General features: G+C 47.4%; 1 protein-coding gene across 2 annotated transcripts in view; it reads right to left on the bottom strand.

The window, feature by feature from the left end:
• The window catches only part of ASXL2 (ASXL transcriptional regulator 2), a 446593-nt gene that overhangs the window by 244725 nt on the left and 183938 nt on the right, over positions 1-17930 (bottom strand). For both annotated transcript variants that reach the window (XM_078650022.1, XM_078650023.1), the window contains one exon: positions 17387-17469. In XM_078650022.1, coding sequence (XP_078506148.1) covers positions 17387-17469 — 83 coding nt within the window. Of the gene's footprint in view, positions 1-17386; positions 17470-17930 lie in introns of those variants that run through there.

Raw genomic sequence — 17930 nt, 5'->3', positions numbered from 1 at the left:
TAATCCCACCCTTCCACTCTCGCAGACGGATATGATTATTTGTATGGTCGCGTACAGGTAGAGTGGGATACGGTGAGGGAAGGCTCCGAGAGGGGTCCAGTTAAGATGGACAATGGTGTTGGTAACTGGGGTAAGGAATGGTGAGGGTGCCTGCACAGAAACAGACTCTGGGCATCATGGGATTTGTAGTCTGACCTCAAGAACCTTTTTAAACCGCGGGCAGTTTATTAAAAAAAGTTTCTGTTTGCGTATTTTACTAAGTCCTCATTGGCTACATGATACTTTTAGATCATTATAATCGTGGGAAAGCAAGGCTAGACGTTTCCTATTGATAGCAGATCCCAGAACCTCCGCATCACACAAGTGCGAAGTACAAACTGGATCACGTTTTGTCAGCAGGACGTTTCATGCAGGGGAGATTCAATGTTATGTTTATCTTTTATACGCAGAGCGAACTACTAGTATTTATTTGTCTTGTAAAAGGCACAGAAGCAACTCTACTTCCGGGTTGGTGATTAATATTCACGTCTACTTTTCATGCATTTTTGTGCATGTGGAAATAGGATGGGTGTCTCTGGATGGGTGGGCACTAGACCGCAACCGTGCAGCTGCAGAGCTGAATGTTATTTCTTGTCGATCTCCCATGGACCTAGCTCAGGGAGGTTTCTGCTCGCACCAGTTTCTCGGCAGGGGCAACATTCTGAGGTTGGCTACGCACAGGCGCATCATCTGGTGGGAGTTGCAGCCTCCAGGGCAAGCCCTTCATGTGCATTGATAGTTGCGTTTGCTACTTTCCACTTTCGCATTGACAGAACTTTCTTGTGTGTGTTGGCAGTATCAAATCAGGGACATTTGTTCAGCGCACATATCACTCGGAAGTCTCATGGCGCTTGCAGATAGCTCTGAAAGATTGCTTGATTAGTTGTGAAATAGCCATGTTTTTAGCTTCTAGAGAAAGCCATTGTGATCAGTGATTGTGAGAAGATTTATGGGCAGTTTGTTCCAAAATGTGGGTGCAAGAAAAGAAAAGGATCTTCCTCCGCTTCTGACGGCGCGGATTCTGAAAGGTGTAAATAATGATTCATTACTGGATCTCAGGGACCTGCAAGGCTGGTACCAGTTTAGTTTTTTGGACCAATATGCAAGGCCGATACCAGGCACTTCAGCCCACAACAGGCTGCCGGGTCGACTCAAGATGACATGCTTTAGTGCAGTTTTTGTTGCAGCTTCTCAGATACTGCACAGAGAGATTGGGAGACCCCTTCCCTGCACAATTCACTTGTCCTCTCTCAAGCTCACCAGCTTCCTCTGGGTGCTCCTCATGTCGGGAACAAGATGGGGGTTCCTGTACAGTGTGTTCTCCTGGAGGGCCAGACACATTCCCCCCCTCTCTCAGCAGGCAGCCAGGCTTCTAGGCTCCTTCAGGCATCTCTACCAGTAGAATGTGGTGGCATCTTTGCTAACACACACTGTCTTTTCTAAGTATGGTAACTAAAAACTAAAATAAACTTGATCCCAATTAAGGATCAATATACATGTTATGGTGCAAGCGAATTGGGCTGTCAGCTTGGGGGTGTCTTTTACACATGCCTTGACATCAGTATTGGCAGTATACATGATTTTGCTTTAGAACTCATTTTCTGTATGTTATTTGGTATATTGTATTTTTATATATTGTCCTAGGAACTATATTTTCTACTGCTAATTTGCTCTGTCCTAGGAATTACAGGTGGTCCTTGTTACTCACATGTGGTTGACATCAGTATTGTTCACTTGTACTTTTGCGACCCGGTGAGTAATCGACCAGCCGTCAGCTTATGATGGGCCTTCTACTTTAAATCTAGCTGCATATTTTTAACATGGGTATGAAAATGGTTTGTGCCTATTGACACTTATGCATTTGCCATGAACAGTACTGAACACTTGATGTAGTGGCCCTGTTTATTTCCTATGTTGCTGCGGGTAATTAAAGGCCCATTTCCCCCGGGCGCACACAATCATCTGCTCTTGGACTAGGGCCCTAATTCTACCACTATTAGTGGTACAATTTAAGGGCAACTATATGCCAGTGGACTAATGCGAGCAACAGGCTGCACAGCGCCTATTCTGCCCTATAATATACCTTAAAAAATAGCAAAGTTCATATGTCTGGCTAAACACTTATAGGGCCCAAAAGCGAGAGCTATTGGCTATGCCAATGCTTGTTGCAGTTATGCTGGCAGCCCGCATTAATTGTCGCCAGTTAGCACACATCCCAACACGCAGTGACGGGGAACGGTGCCAAAAAAGCACACAATGCAATCAAAAACGAATCTTTCCTAAATAAAGGGAGGGAAGGCTGCGGGCGGCAGTCCCAGCCGCCCCTCTTCGCGCGTTTCCTTTTTCACTCGAGGCTCTTGTGATTATCTTTCGGGGACTGGATAAAGGCGTTTAAACATTAAAGGGAGTGTGGGGGCTGCCTTCTGAGCAGAAGATAACGCAGCCACAGATGTGAGGCGCAAGGAAACATCTGGCCGCTGCAAAGAGACGGGCAGGGAGCAGGCCTCAGCAGCTGCAAGGAGCTCCGGCGCCCTCTGCCGGACAAAGAAGGGAACTGCAATCCAGTCTCAGCACTGCAGGGGGAAACCAAGTACTGACTGTAACATTTAATAATCACAGAAAACTACTCATGGAAAGTGGTAAACCTACTACAAACACAGTCTTCGATAAAGAGCTTTTATTTTTGTAACTTTATTTTTCATTTCCTGATAACACCAGAAAAAAGTGCATCATTATCAAGCTCTATGATGCATCTAGTTCAAGGGGTTGATTAGAAGTCACTGCACATTATGGATCAACATTGAATACATGAAGCTGATAGAACAACTTACAGGTCACAACACTTAAAAAATCGTGCCTGCTCCCTCCGAATCCATCGCACGCCCAGGGGCTACAAGCGTGCCTCCAGTACCAGTCGCAGGCTCCTACCCAACTCATACCTCGGCCCCCTCCAGTGCACACTCAGCAACCGTCCATCGTGCAGCCAGCCCCAAAGAGCCCACCCAGTCGTCTGTAACGCTGGAGTCCCTGGCACACTCTACTTGGATGCCCGTCCCTTCCCTCAGCGGGCTCTACCACCACAGTAAGCTTGATACGCCCCCAGATGTCGCGCGCCTGCTCCACACCAGCATTCAGAAACTATAGACATCCAACATAGTATTACAGTATGTCATGTCAGCCTGGCACTCCTTCGCTGTGGGGAGTGGACCCCTTGCCCAGTGCATTGCAATCCTCTGCCTTGCCAGCAAAAGGCCACCAGCCACCAGCTCCTATGAGCTGTCGAGATCACAGGATCAAAACCGAATATTCTGGGATACTGGAAAAACTCCAGCAAAGCCACCTTCAAGCGCTGGTTCAACTGGGTAACATTCCTCAGAGGGGCAGACAACATCACCGCCAAACACAAGGCGGCGAACCACACAGCCAAAGAAGACATGTGGGCAGCCCTAGACGAGTATCTGACGCAATAAACCTCCCCCCCCCCCTTTTTTTCTCTTTTCTTCCTTCTTTCTCTATCTCTTTGCTACCACTGAGCAAGCATACATGTAAAGCAGCCCAAGAAAGACAACTGTATACAATGTACATGTGAAACTTATTCATTTCAATAAAAATTTTTGAAATAAAAAAAAACCACAAAAAAAAACAAAAAAAAAAACGAACAGTGCCAACTGAGGCGTAGGCTCAATATGCTCCCCCATTATCTCATACATACAGCACCCCTGAACTGCTGTATTCCCAGGCAGTAGCAAAGTCCGCCTCCAAGGTGGTGCAACCAGGGGTATCTCACAGGTGGTACACCCCAAGTGATGCCCCCTCCTTTGTGATGTGTTTCTATTTTTATTTCTTTTCCAGAGTTTGACTACAGGGGTCCCTCGTTCACCCTCCTCCCATGGGGTGTGTAGGAAGCTTGATTAGGGTAAGGCTGTGAGCTGTGCAAGTTAAACTGTGTGTGTCTCAGGGTTGCAGTGACACGTGTTTCACACAATAGCCACTATATGTATAAGTGATGCATGTGGGTCAATTTTTCACTGCATTCTTTACGTTGGTTTGACCGAATGTCCTTGATGGCAATCTCTTTTCCATTATGTTTACAGGTTTTCTGTGACGGCCTGTGATACCCCTAGTATCAGTACTTTAAATTGAAATATACACGCGCAGGCACTCACTCTTCAAAGTACCTGTTTGCTCCCGAGAAGTGCCGGTACTCTTCCATTAAATGTATTGCATCAGTGTTGAAAAGTGTAGGTACTCTCCCTTTCAAATGAAATGAGTGCAGGTACTCCGTGCCGGATACTACCTGCCCATTTAAAGCACGGACCAGTATTGACATCATATGCATGCAGGGAGTCCAAAAAAAACCTTTTCAGTGCATGGGGGAGGGGGGTTCATTAGGCTAAATATTTTGTCATTATCCCGGAGTTGCTTGCCCCATTCTGCCCAGACCCAATACTGGGTCTAGGCAGAATGGGGCAGCAGATAAAAAGCCCCTAGAAGTCCACACGTTTAGATGTGTGTGTCTGAGGAAAGGGACAGGGGATTCTTCACTCTAGGACGGATGTACGTTGTTACAACGCATGCTTTTACCACGCATGCCGTTACAACGCAAGTTTTACAACGCAAGCCATTACAACGCATTGCTTTGGGGTGCTGGATAGTGAATAGTTTAATTTACTATTCCAACTCCAGTCCCCGTGGATAGTAGGGAAGGTGTTGGATAGTAAATTAAAACTATTCCCTATCCTAGAGCGGCCCCCAGTGCAATGCGTTGTTATGGTTTTCGTTGTAAAACCTGCGTTGTAAAGGCACTGCGTGGTAAAAGTTGCGTGGTAAAGGATGTTTCCCCTCTGGGACCCTTATACTCAAAAAGCTGCAAAGAGCACGGGTTCCTTATCCTCCCTCATCCACAATGGAGTAAAACGACATTATTTCAACGAGTTCCCAGGGAGTTTCACATAAAGAGTGAACTCACCCAACAAAACCAGTGTTGTGTAAGAGCCGGACTCGAATTATGATGGTCGGCAAAAGGACATGGTTTAACGCGTCCATGTTTTGTTACCTTTGCACACAGTGATAGATTGTCACAAATCACACATCAGGTCTTCATCAACACTCCTCATTGTGGTCTTTACAGAACACTGCACAACTTCTATAAAGTAGGCTTCAGACCTCTTTCCTAGTTTTATGCACCTACTATATTGCACCTCGTTGCTAATTATGCATGCCCTCTCCCAAAGCACACTGAAGGGTGATTAGAAGCGCTTTACAAACGCCCCAAAAATAATAGTATTAATGGGGTACTGTGTGTGTCCTGTGTCCATAAGGGTGAGGGGTTGGTAATGAGATCAGAATTTGTCTGATTACTTACAGCTCCCACCACCTAAGGGTGTCTTGTGCAGTGCTTAGTTTGTAAAAGAAAGTGAGTGCCGGGGCCCTTCTCGGGAGGCCACTGCAGCTTGCACCCCACACTGCCCCCGCCAGCACTGCCAATGACAGAATCAACATAACTACTAACCATCACACTCCTACAAGTGTGACAACTTTGAATACTCCAGGCCGCTCAAAGCTATTAGAATCGCATTAGTGTCAGATATTGCTTATTTTAATGTATCTTAATTATTGAACACTATTTGTGAGCTCAGATCAAAATTTGATAGACAGCACCACCATGTGGTAGACTGACCTTAGAGCATGTGTTGAGAATAAAGTGCTGGTGATCAGCACCAGAAACCACTGGCTCAAATAAAGCCTAGGTCATGTTGGCCCACAATGGGAAAAATGAAGCCACATTTGTATCCAACTATTGACTGTGTGAATGATGCTCCCTTAGATTCATTGTGTCCATTCATCCTATTCGGACGTCTTGACATTGTAACCCCCCTGCCCGGCTATAGATCAGTAACACAGATAGACCTGCCCTGCACCAATCCCAAAGCTGTCCTTAGGAGCCCACGGCTGCTGCTGCTGAACCGCGGGGTTGCAGAATACCAAGGCTGCCTGGTCTTCATTCCACCACCCTTCTCTTTATCCTTTATGATTGGTTTCTTTTATCCTGCTTTCTCCCTTTCACACCGTTTTTCTGTCTTTCTTATCATTTTTCATTTTTTTCTAATGATGAATAGTTCTGGTCCCCGAAAATGAGTGTCGGTGGCTTCCACCTGCTAGCACTAGCACAAATTAAGCACAACATCAGAGGCCGAAGAACAGACACCAAACGTGAAACCCGGAACCACAGGGGAGTGGTGCGGTCTATGGAATCAATAGCTGTGCCGAGCGTCAGAGACTCGACCAACGAGCATCACTGTGGTGTCGCCGCAGAACGCCAATTTATGTAGAAAACAATTTCTGTTACATTACAGCGGAGTAGAGAGAGAACTGCAATACCACACACAGTAACCGGGTTACAAGGATGTATTCCACTTAGCACAAGGCTATCGACTATGCAGGAGCGTGGATATCGAAAGAGTAGGGAGGTCTATAGTCTGGGTCCATGAACTAGTGAGTGATGCACCCCAGAGGATATGGATGACACTAGAGGCCAGTGGGTTGGAGATAGGTCACTGGTATGTCTGGTAAGCCAACAGTGAAGAAATGACTCTGTGAGGCTTCATTAACCCCTTCCAAGCTCATGACGAGCTCAGCTCCTCATGAGTTACGCCTCTCGTACGCTCATGACGAGCTGAGCTCGTCATGAACCGCGGCTTTTTGAAAAAGTCAGCGCACAGCGGGAAAACCCGCAGCGCGCATGGGGTTAAATACAAGCACACAACCCCACTGGAGGTGGACGAGCCAACAAATTAACAGGGAGAGCCGAGCCAAGGGTCTGTCTCGGCTCCCACAGCCTAAGCAGGAGCCGAGCCGTAAAAATGTTTGATATGTAAATAATTTAATAACCATTGCGTAAAATAGTATGAAGTTTATTCAAAATTCAAAGCAGTGTGTTTCTTTAACATGTGGAGCTTTGACATTAATATCTCACATTATAGCGCTGTACTAGGAAGTAATAGTTTTTAAACATGAACCATCAATGAACTAAGAGGGAAGAGAGTGGTCATGTAAACCCTGTACCAGCGCACATTATTATGGAGCAACATTATTGTTTAGTAAATCAAAGACAATAGGTTTGAATACAACTAGTATTCTGAACTCAAGTATTTGAAAATTCTTTTAATTGCGGGAAAGTAGTTAAGGTGAAATAACATTTTTGCCTAAGATCACACAATTTAAGCAGGGCAGCTGTGATTTATCCAGGTTTTCTGGTTTCACTTTGCACAAATTAGCCACTAAATGGGTATCTATTCATCTTTCCTTATGTAAACTCTTTGTTCTTACCTCTTTGTGCATTTTTCAGCAGTTGTTATGCAAACTCGACAGGGAGGTATTGGAGCGCTTTTCTTAAGTGGCAGTTACATTACACAATGCCATTGATTTTTAGGTCGAGCCTAGGGTGCGCATGCGCTGCTCTGCGTGGCATGCTGTGTTCGGTATGTGGACTTTAATTCCGCCCCTCAATGGCGATTTGTTCAAATGTGTGCTTTTCGTAAAAGTTTGCTTTTGTTTGGTTTATGGGCTTTATTTGTCCCACATGTTCAGATTTCACTCCTCCCCTTGAATATTGGCCTATTACGAGTATCCTTTCTTTAAAGGTTTTTAGGTCTCGGCAACGAGAACTATTGTCGCCTAGTAAGCTAGCAAGGGACTACAGAGAGGTGGACGAGCCGACCAGGGTCTGTGGACGCGCACAAAGGCAGGCAGGCAGGCAGGCATGCGCCACAGACACACACAGACACACACACACACAGACACACACACACAGACACACACACACACACACACACACAGACACACACACACACACACACACACACACACACACACACACACACACACACACACACACACACACACACACACACACACACACACACACACACACACACACACACACACACACACACACACACACACACACACACACACACACACACACACACACACACACACACACACACACACACACACACACACACACACACACACACACACACACACACACACACACACACACACACACACACACACACACACACACACACACACACACACACACACACACACACACACACACACACACACACACACACACACACACACACACACACACTCTCTCTCTCTCTCTCTCTCACACTCTCTCTCTCTCTCTGCCGCCGCCCCCCCCCCCCCCCCCCCCCCCCCACTCACCGGGCTCTTTCCCTCCGCATCGGGTCAGTCACGGCAGAAGGCAGACTTGTGTCTTCTCCGGCGATCTTCAGCTGATGTGCACGCCCACGCTGCGTCGTGCGCGCCCGTTGATCCTCAGCTTGTTTACAATAGCGATCGTTTCTTCCGCTAGCACTCCGTGGCATCTCAGACGCACAGCAGGTAGCATTAGCACCTCTTGTTTTAAAATGCGTTTGTTTATCTAGGACGGACACGTTTACTGGTTGCTTGTTATTTATTGTCTTCTTTCCTCTGCTTTCCCCTCCCACCCCCTGCATGCGTTGCTTCTTCCCTTCCCACCCAGTGTGTATTGCTTCTTCCTAACCCCCAACCCCCCACGGTCGGTGTTGCTTCTTTCCCTCCTACCCCCATTCAGGGTTGCTACTTCACCAGTCACCCCAGAAAGTGTTCCCTATTCTCCTATTGCACATACGACATGCTTTCCTACAAGGACACCTGCTTTTCCACTCCCTGCTCCTCATCTCTGACCCGCCCCGGGCGTCGTGCTTTAGGTTTTCGCACTGCGCCAGCTTTCATATTAACAACACTGGCGCCATGCTTAATATTTTGACAAGAGCCCGCTTTTATGTTTTATTTTTTGGTATTCATTAGCATTTTTTTTACAGTAGTACAGCACGCTACACGTAATCTTCAACAAGGGCAGCCACGCAGCCCGCCTAGCTCTATTTCAACATCTGCCGCTCCTAATCAGCAACAATGGTGGCTGCACCTTCTACATCTTTTTCGTGTTTATCCAGTTGGTTCCTTTGTGAGATCTACACAACTATGTGCCTTTCCATTCAGTGGTCTGGAGTGCAGGTTTGCACGTATGTCGCAGTTTATTCAGATTCCTAACATACCGCGGTTTTGCACCAGCACTGGTGTGTTTCGGGCGGCCTTCAAACTGATTTATGTTCTGCATCTCTTCCCCACCAAAGCTGTGTCCAGTCCGAGTGCGCTCCTCGAGGACTTGTCGTTTCACTAGTTCTAGGAGCAGCTCGTGTGAGCACCAGTGTTTACAGGCGCACAGGCTGTTCATATTACTTATCGTCCCTGAGATATTTATTACCTATCTCGACTCTAGGGCAGTCACAAATTCTGACACTGCTTCCTACCAAGGACCTTTTATGGCCACATAAGAACCATTGTTTTTCTAAAACATTAGTCAACCCCAGGTTCACTTATTAGAGTCCCCTTGTTTTCCTTACTACATTGTTCTCACACGGCACGCCGCACTCTATTTCAACATCTTACAATGCTTTTTAGGTCTCGGCAACGAGAACTATTGTCGCCGAGTAAGCTCGCAAGGGAGTACAGAGCGGTGCACGAGCCGACCAGGGTCTGTGGACGCGCACACACAAAGGCAGGCAGGCACACACCAGACAGACACAGACAGACACACGCACGCACACACACACGCACACACACACACACACAGCCTCCCTCTCTGCCCACTCCCTCTCTGCCGCCCCCCCCTTCTACCCCCACTCACCGGGCTCTTTCCCTCTGCAGGGGGTCAGTCACGGCAGCAGGCAGGCTCGGTGTCTTCTCGGCGATCTTCAGCTGATGTGCACGCTCACGCTGCGTCTCCTGCGCGCCCACCACGCTGTTTCGCGCCCGTTGATCCTCAGCTTGTGATTACTACTCCTTCTAACCCGGATTCTAAATTACTATTTCTTGGTTCTCTAACTCCACTCTGTTGATTCGTAACAAACTGATATTCAGCACATTTCACAGTCTCGCTTTTGCTTCTCATAAATACAATAAGATTATTTTAAGCAATGTCTACCCTTCTTTTGGTTCTGTGCCTATTATGCTTCGGACTATAGAGTTTTAGAAAGTGTGGTGGAAGATTCCGTGATATCAGCGGTGTGCACAGTGCAGAGTGAGTGTGCAGAGTGCAGAGTAGTGAGTGCAGAGTAGTGAGTGCAGAGTAGTGAGTGCAGAGTAGTGAGTGCAGAGTAGTGAGTGCAGAGTAGTGAGTGCAGAGTGAGTGTGCAGAGAGAGTGTGCAGAGAGAGTGTGCAGAGAGAGTGTGCAGAGAGAGTGTGCAGAGAGAGTGTGCAGAGTAGTGAGTGCAGAGTGAGTGTGCAGATGAGTGAGTGTGCAGATGAGTGAGTGTGCAGATGAGTGAGTGTGCAGATGAGTGAGTGCAGATGAGTGAGTGCAGAGGAGTGAGTGCGCAGAGTAGTGAGTGCGCAGAGTAGTGAGTGCGCAGAGTAGTGAGTGCGCAGAGTAGTGAGTGCAGAGTAGTGAGTGCAGAGTAGTGAGTAGTGAGTGCAGAGTAGTGAGTGCAGAGTAGTGAGTGCAGAGTAGTGAGTGCAGAGTAGTGAGTGCAGAGTAGTGAGTGCAGAGTGAGCGTGCAGAGTAGTGAGTGCAGAGGAGTGAGTGCAGAGGAGTGAGTGCAGAGTAGTGAGTGCAGAGTAGTGAGTGCAGAGTAGTGAGTAGTGAGTGCAGAGTAGTGAGTAGTGAGTGCAGAGTAGAGTAGTGAGTGCAGAGTAGTGAGTAGTGAGTGCAGAGTAGTGAGTGCAGAGTAGTGAGTAGTGAGTGCAGAGTAGTGAGTAGTGAGTGAAGAGTAGTGAGTAGTGAGTGCAGAGTAGTGAGTGCAGAGTAGTGAGTGCAGAGTAGTGAGTAGTGAGTGCAGAGTAGTGAGTAGTGAGTGCAGAGTAGTGAGTAGTGAGTGCAGAGTAGTGAGTGCAGAGTAGTGAGTAGTGAGTGCAGAGTAGTGAGTAGTGAGTGCAGAGTAGTGAGTAGTGAGTGCAGAGTAGTGAGTGCAGAGTAGTGAGTAGTGAGTGCAGAGTAGTGAGTGCAGAGTAGTGAGTGCAGAGTAGTGAGTAGTGAGTGCAGAGTAGTGAGTAGTGAGTGCAGAGTAGTGAGTAGTGAGTGCAGAGTAGTGAGTGCAGAGTGCAGAGTAGTGAGTACTGAGTGCAGAGTAGTGAGTGCAGAGTAGTGAGTAGTGAGTGCAGAGTAGTGAGTGCAGAGTAGTGAGTGCAGAGTAGTGAGTGCAGAGTAGTGAGTAGTGAGTGCAGAGTAGTGAGTAGTGAGTGCAGAGTAGTGAGTAGTGAGTGCAGAGTAGTGAGTAGTGAGTGCAGAGTAGTGAGTGCAGAGTAGTGAGTAGTGAGTGCAGAGTAGTGAGTGCAGAGTAGTGAGTGCAGAGTAGTGAGTGCAGAGTAGTGAGTGCAGAGTAGTGAGTGCAGAGTGAGTGTGCAGAGTGAGTGTGCAGAGTGAGTGTGCAGAGTAGTGAGTAGTGAGTGCAGAGTAGTGAGTAGTGAGTGCAGAGTAGTGAGTGCAGAGTAGTGAGTGCAGAGTGCAGAGTAGTGAGTGCAGAGTGCAGTGCAGGTATGTGCAGTGCAGTGCAGGTGAGTGCAGGTGAGTGCAGTGCAGTGCAGGTGAGTGCAGTGCAGGTGAGTGCAGTGCAGTGCAGGTGAGTGCAGTGCAGGTGAGTGCAGTGCAGGTGAGTGCAGTGCAGTGCAGGTGAGTGCAGTGCAGTGCAGTGCAGGTGAGTGCAGTGCAGTGCAATGCAGGTGAGTGCAGTGCAGGTGAGTGCAGTGCAGTGCAGGTGAGTGCAGTGCGGTGCAGTGCAGTGCAGGTGAGTGCAGTGCAGGTGAGTGCAGTGCAGGTGAGTGCAGGTGAGTGCAGTGCAGGTGAGTGCAGTGCAGGTGAGTGCAGTGCAGGTGAGTGCAGTGCAGGTGAGTGCAGTGCAGTGCAGGTGAGTGCAGTGCAGTGCAGGTGAGTGCAGTGCAGGTGAGTGCAGTGCAGTGCAGGTGAGTGCAGTGCAGTGCAGGTGAGTGCAGTGCAGGTGAGTGCAGTGCAGGTGAGTGCAGTGCAGGTGAGTGCAGTGCAGTGCAGGTGAGTGCAGTGCAGGTGAGTGCAGTGCAGGGCAGTGGAGTGCAGTGGAGTGTAGTGCAGGTGAGTGCAGTGCACACTGCACTGGAGTGGAGTGCAGTGCAGTGCAGGTGAGTGCAGTGCAGGTGAGTGCAGTGCAGGTGAGTGCAGTGCAGGTGAGTGCAGTGCGTGCAGTACAGGTGAGTGCAGTGCGTGCAGTGCAGGTGAGTGCAGTGCAGGTGAGTGCAGTGCAGGTGAGTGCAGTGGAGTGCAGTGGAGTGCAGTGCAGTGCAGTGGAGTGGAGTGCAGTGCAGGTGAGTGCAGTGCAGGTGAGTGCAGTGCAGTGCAGGTGAGTGCAGTGCAGGTGAGTGCAGTGCAGGTGAGTGCAGTGCAGGTGAGTGCAGTGCAGGTGAGTGCAGTGCAGTGCAGGTGAGTGCAGTGCAGTGCAGGTGAGTGCAGTGCAGGTGAGTGCAGTGCAGTGTAGGTGAGTGCAGTGCAGTGGAGTGCAGTGCAGGTGAGTGCAGGTGAGTGCAGTGCAGTGCAGGTGAGTGCAGTGCAGTGCAGGTGAGTGCAGTGCAGGTGAGTGCAGTGCAGGTGAGTGCAGTGCAGGTGAGTGCAGTGTGTGCAGTGCAGATGAGTGCAGTGCAGGTGAGTGCAATGCAGTGCAGGTGAGTGCAGTGCAGTGCAGGTGAGTGGAGTGCAGGTGAGTGCAGTGCAGTGGAGTGCAGGTGAGTGCAGTGCAGGTGAGTGCAGTGCAGTGGCATGCAGGTGAGTGCAGTGCAGGTGAGTGCAGTGCAGTGGCGTGCAGGTGAGTGCAGTGCAGGTGAGTGCCTTGCAGGTGAGTGCAGTGCAGTGCAGGTGAGTGCAGTGCAGGTGAGTGCAGTGCAGGTGAGTGCAGTGCAGGTGAGTGCAGTGCAGGTGAGTGCAGTGCAGTGCAGGTGAGTGCAGTGCAGGTGAGTGTAGTGCAGTGCAGGTGAGTGCAGTGCAGGTGAGTGCAGTGCAGGTGAGTGCAGTGCAGGTGAGTGCAGGTGAGTGCAGTGCAGTGCAGGTGAGTGCACTGCAGTGCAGTGCAGTGCAGGTGAGTGCAGTGCAGGTGAGTGCAGTGCAGTGCAGGTGAGTGCAGTGCAGGTGAGTGCAGTGCAGTGCAGGTGAGTGCAGTGCAGGTGAGTGCAGTGCAGTGCAGTGCAGGTGAGTGCAGGTGAGTGCAGTACAGGTGAGTGCAGTGCAGGTGAGTGCAGTTGAGTGCAGTGCAGTGCAGGTGAGTGCAGTGCAGGTGAGTGCAGTGCAGGTGAGTGCAGTGCAGGGCAGGTGAGTGCAGTGCAGTGCAGGTGAGTGCAGTGCAGTGCAGGTGAGTGCAGTGCAGGTGAGTGCAGTGCAGGTGAGTGCAGTTGAGTGCAGTTGAGTGCAGTGCAGTGCAGGTGAGTGCAGTGCAGGTGAGTGCAGTTGAGTGCAGAGTGGTGTGTATTGACAATGTAAATGACAATGCCATTTATTTATGATTTAAAGAAAAAAAAAATGTCATGAGCAATGCCAATAGCTCTACCTTTAATGATGCCGAGACCATTGCATTGTAAATGCTTGTTTACCTTTGTGTTTGTGCACTATTTTATTTATGTGCAAGCTGCAGCATTTTTAAAGAATGTTCCTTTTTGGTCTCTTTAGTTACATAACGCTATGCACAATGTGCTCGATGTATTGTGTAATAATTACACTGTTTTGACTTAAATATAGTATAGCATGCACTTTTTGTAGATAAAATCCTTTCTATCTATTTTATTTAAAACAACTTTAACGCACTAATTTAAAGCCCATTAGCCAAGTGCAAACATCATTTGTTAATGTAAACTTTTTGTAGATAAAATCCTTTTTTCCGTTTAATTTAAAACGAATTTCAGACACACATTTAAAACCTATTAGTCGATGACAACCATTATTTGTTAACTCTTTACATTTTGTAAGCGGGGCCACTGTTTGCACCATGTTTATTTTTGTTACAGACTCCATTTTTGTACTCGTAATGTTCCTTTATGTTTAGGTTTGTTTAATGTGTATGCAATACACTTAGTCCAGATGCAACATCTTACTTAGTTTAATTAGGAGCGGGGTGAATTTATATTTTTTGCTTTTTGTTTGTCCTCTTATTTATGTGCTGGCTTGATGAATTTTCCACAGAACACAGAATGAGACCCATTCTGTATTCCTTCTGTATAATAATGTCAAAAACTGGTATTTGTGCCCAATGGGGTAGGGAATGATCCCCTACATGGGACAGGACATTTTAAGTCCTTTAGACAGCGCTGCTAGCTGCTTCTCTGGTCCTGTTAGTAATTCCTCATTCTAACTCTTCAAGACAGTGCTGCTAGCTGCTACTCTCATCTCAGTTGTAATTCCTCATTCATAGTCCAATAGACAGTGCTGCTAGCTGGTTTTCTGGTCCCAGAGGTAATTCCTCATTCTTAGTCCTCTAGGCAGTTCCACAGCTGTCTCTCTGTTCCCAGTTGTAATTCCTCATTCGTAGTCCTCTAGACATAGTGCTGCTAGCTGTTTTTCTGGTCCCAGTGGTAATTCCTCATTCTCAGTCCTCTAGACAGTGCTGCAATTGCTTCTCTGGTCCCGGTGGAAATTCCTCATTTTCGGTCCTCTAGACAGTGTTGTAGCTGCTTCTCTGATCCTGTTGGTAATTCCTCATTCTAAGCCCTGTAGACAGTTCTGCTAGCTGCTAATCTGACCCTGTTGGTAATTCCACATTCTAAGTTCTTTAGACAGTGCTGCTAGCTGCTTCTCTGGTCATATCAGCAATTCCTCATTCTAAGTCCTCTAGACAGTGTTGCAGCTGCTTCTCTGGTCCCGTTGGTAATTCCAGAAAAACACACAAGATGATGGACGGAATGTTGCACAATGGCAAAACACTCGCTCCCAGTCACAGATCTGGGTTTAATCCATCGTTATTTTGCACTCCACGCCACCCCAGGTCAGACATGGCCATATGCAAATCAGTCTTGACCCTGTGCCTCATGGGAACAGTCCAGCCCAAACTGCCAAGCCATGTCTTCCCAGGACCGGAATCAAGCATCCTAGGACAGGTTTCTGGCTATCAGCCGTCTTCAGCCAGGATAGCTTGACTCCAGTGGCTTAGTGAGCACGGGACCCACGTCTGGGTATACCCTTCCCACATGGGGTGAACAGCAAAACACACAAGATTCCCACATTTTCAGTCCTCTAGACAGTTCTGCAGTTGTGTCTCTGTTCCCTTTGGTACTTCCTCATTTGAAGTCCTCTAGGCAGTGCTGCAGCTGCCTCTCTTCCAAGTGGTAATTCCTCACACTTAGTCCTCTATACAGTGCTGGTTCTCTGGTCCCCATGGTAATTCCTCATTCTTAGTCCTCTGGGCAGAGCTGCAGCTGCTTCTCTGATCCCAGTGGTAATTCCCACATTTTAAGACCTCTTTGCAGTGCTGCAGATGCTTTTATGGTACTGTCAGTAATTCCTTATTTTAAGTTCTCTAGACAGTGTTGGTGGCTGCTTCTCTGGTCTCATCTATAATTCCTCATTCTAAGTCCTCTAGGCAGTGCTGCAGCTGCTTCTCTGTTCACATTTTTAATACCTCATTCTTAGTCCTCTAGGCAGTACTGCAGTTGTGTCTATTTTCCCAGTGTTAATTCTTCATTCTTAGTCCTCTAGACTCCTCTAATAAAAAGCAATATCATTTATAACACCAATAGCTTTAACTTAAAAAAAAATGCAAGACCGATTGCACTGCAAATGCTTGTTTTTTTGTTTTTGTTTTGTAATAGGCACAGGAGATTAAGTGATTTGCTGAGAATTAAGGGACATTGCGAGGTGACGACCAGATTCAAATCCCGTTCCCCAAAGGCCTGGGCAGCTCTGGCCCTAACGCCACTTCCTAAGTAGAGGAAAAGAGGCAGGAAGAAGCCACATGAAAGCTCGGCTCGTTATGTGCTTGAGGTTCCAACAGGACCTCAAGCTGAGCCAGAGCCTGGATTCAGGCTCAAGGCGTCAGCGGCTCCCACCTCTAGCACACACAGACATGCATGTGCGTATGTACATCAACACAAACACGCGTAGAAAAACAAAACCAGGAAAAGAAAACTCAGACTGTGAAGAATTTGGAAAAGCATCCTCAGAATGCAGAATGCTATTTTTAAATAGAAATAAATAAATTATCTTTCAATGAAGCCTTTTTCAATTAAATTCACCAACTTGAAATAACAATTAAATGTGCATTACAGCTAGATCAGACCCTAGCAAGGAAATTACAATAATGAAAACAACATTAAGTAGTTAATGTCACTATTACAGCTGTTAATAGCACGCGAGCGGAGACCTGGCAAGGCATCCTGGAGCTGACCTTGCAAACACCAGCCCTGAATTGAATATGAAAATGGAAAGTTTCCAGTGAGAGATACAGAATATATTAATTTCTATTAAAATAAGAAGTGCATTTGTCGCTTTTTCTTCGTTATTTAAAAGTACTTGCGCCACTCTCAAGATACAAGGGTACAGATTTCAGTAATGGTATGAATCATTTGTTTCCAATCCACAACACATGTTGCAGCGTTCACTGTTAATCTTTGCAATACAGGATCGTTTTCAGTGCTTAATCTGGGCCAGTACTTTCTGGTGCTCGGCACCGACACTTCATTGTCAACACCGGCACTTATGACGACTGCCACATGGTGGAGCTGTTTGTAGAATTTGGAGATGAGCAGAACAGCAATTGTTTAATAATCAGTATGCATTAAAAACAACTAAAACCTGCCACCCAAGCTATTTTTATAGCTTTGGGGGCCTGGAATAATGTGAATTGTCACACTTGTAACAGTGTGCTGGTTAGCAGTTGTGGTTAATAGTTGTGTAGGTACGGTAATTGGCAATACTGGCAGTGGCAATGGGTGGCGAAAGCAGCAGAGGCCTCCTCACTACAGCCTTGGCACTTATGTTTTTTTTTACAAATTAAGCGCAGATAGTTTTACACTAGTTATTTTATTCTGAAAAATACAAGTTTGTGACAACCTTCACCAAAGATACTCCCAGGTCACTCATACCTGGTGCATGTTCACTAAGCCACATGTACATGCAAAGTTGGATCACAGAAATACATTACACAAAAAGGTTTAGGCCCAACAGTTTGTCTCAAAGTCCAGTTCTTTAAGTAAGTTGAATAAAGCGCGTCCTCCGAGCCCTAGGCACTAATGTGCCGGGCCCCGCCCCCGCTCACCGCTGTCCCAGGCCCCGCCCCCGCTCACCTGATCTCTTTCAGCCCCTCGCGCTGGATCACCTGCAGGATTTCTTTGTGGCTCATGGGCGTGTTGGGGTGCTTCTCCAAGACCTGGGAGGGTAGACAGAACATAACATGAGAGTCAAACTCTGAGAACACCCAACATCCCTCCTCAAACCAAGAAGACATTTTCATGAAAGGTACATATGTTTTAATGCGCAGGAAAGTACATTTCCATAAATTCAAAAAGTCAAAGAAGTACCCAGAGGCACGCACAGAGGTGTGATAAAGGGAGGAGCTGCTGGGTGGTGAAAAAGTTACATCTTAGTAGTAGGTAAAGCGAGACAATGGCCTGTACAAGTGCAAACTCCACCGATACCACATTTTCAAGGCTTCACCCTTGCGTCACGACATGGCCCCCATTTCAGCTAAATGGGGTCTCAATAGATAATATCATTTAAAAATCTAAATGGATGAAGGTTATCTCCCTAAATGGTTCTGTATTTTTTTAAAAGGTGTTTGTGCTTCAAAGGCCTCAATGCGCCTTGCGCCATCATTGTGCTTTGAATTTG

Source organism: Lissotriton helveticus, chromosome 6 (genome assembly GCF_964261635.1).
Source record: "Lissotriton helveticus chromosome 6, aLisHel1.1, whole genome shotgun sequence".
Classification (NCBI taxonomy): Eukaryota; Metazoa; Chordata; class Amphibia; order Caudata; family Salamandridae; genus Lissotriton; species Lissotriton helveticus.
This window is presented reverse-complemented; position numbering and strand designations above follow the sequence as displayed.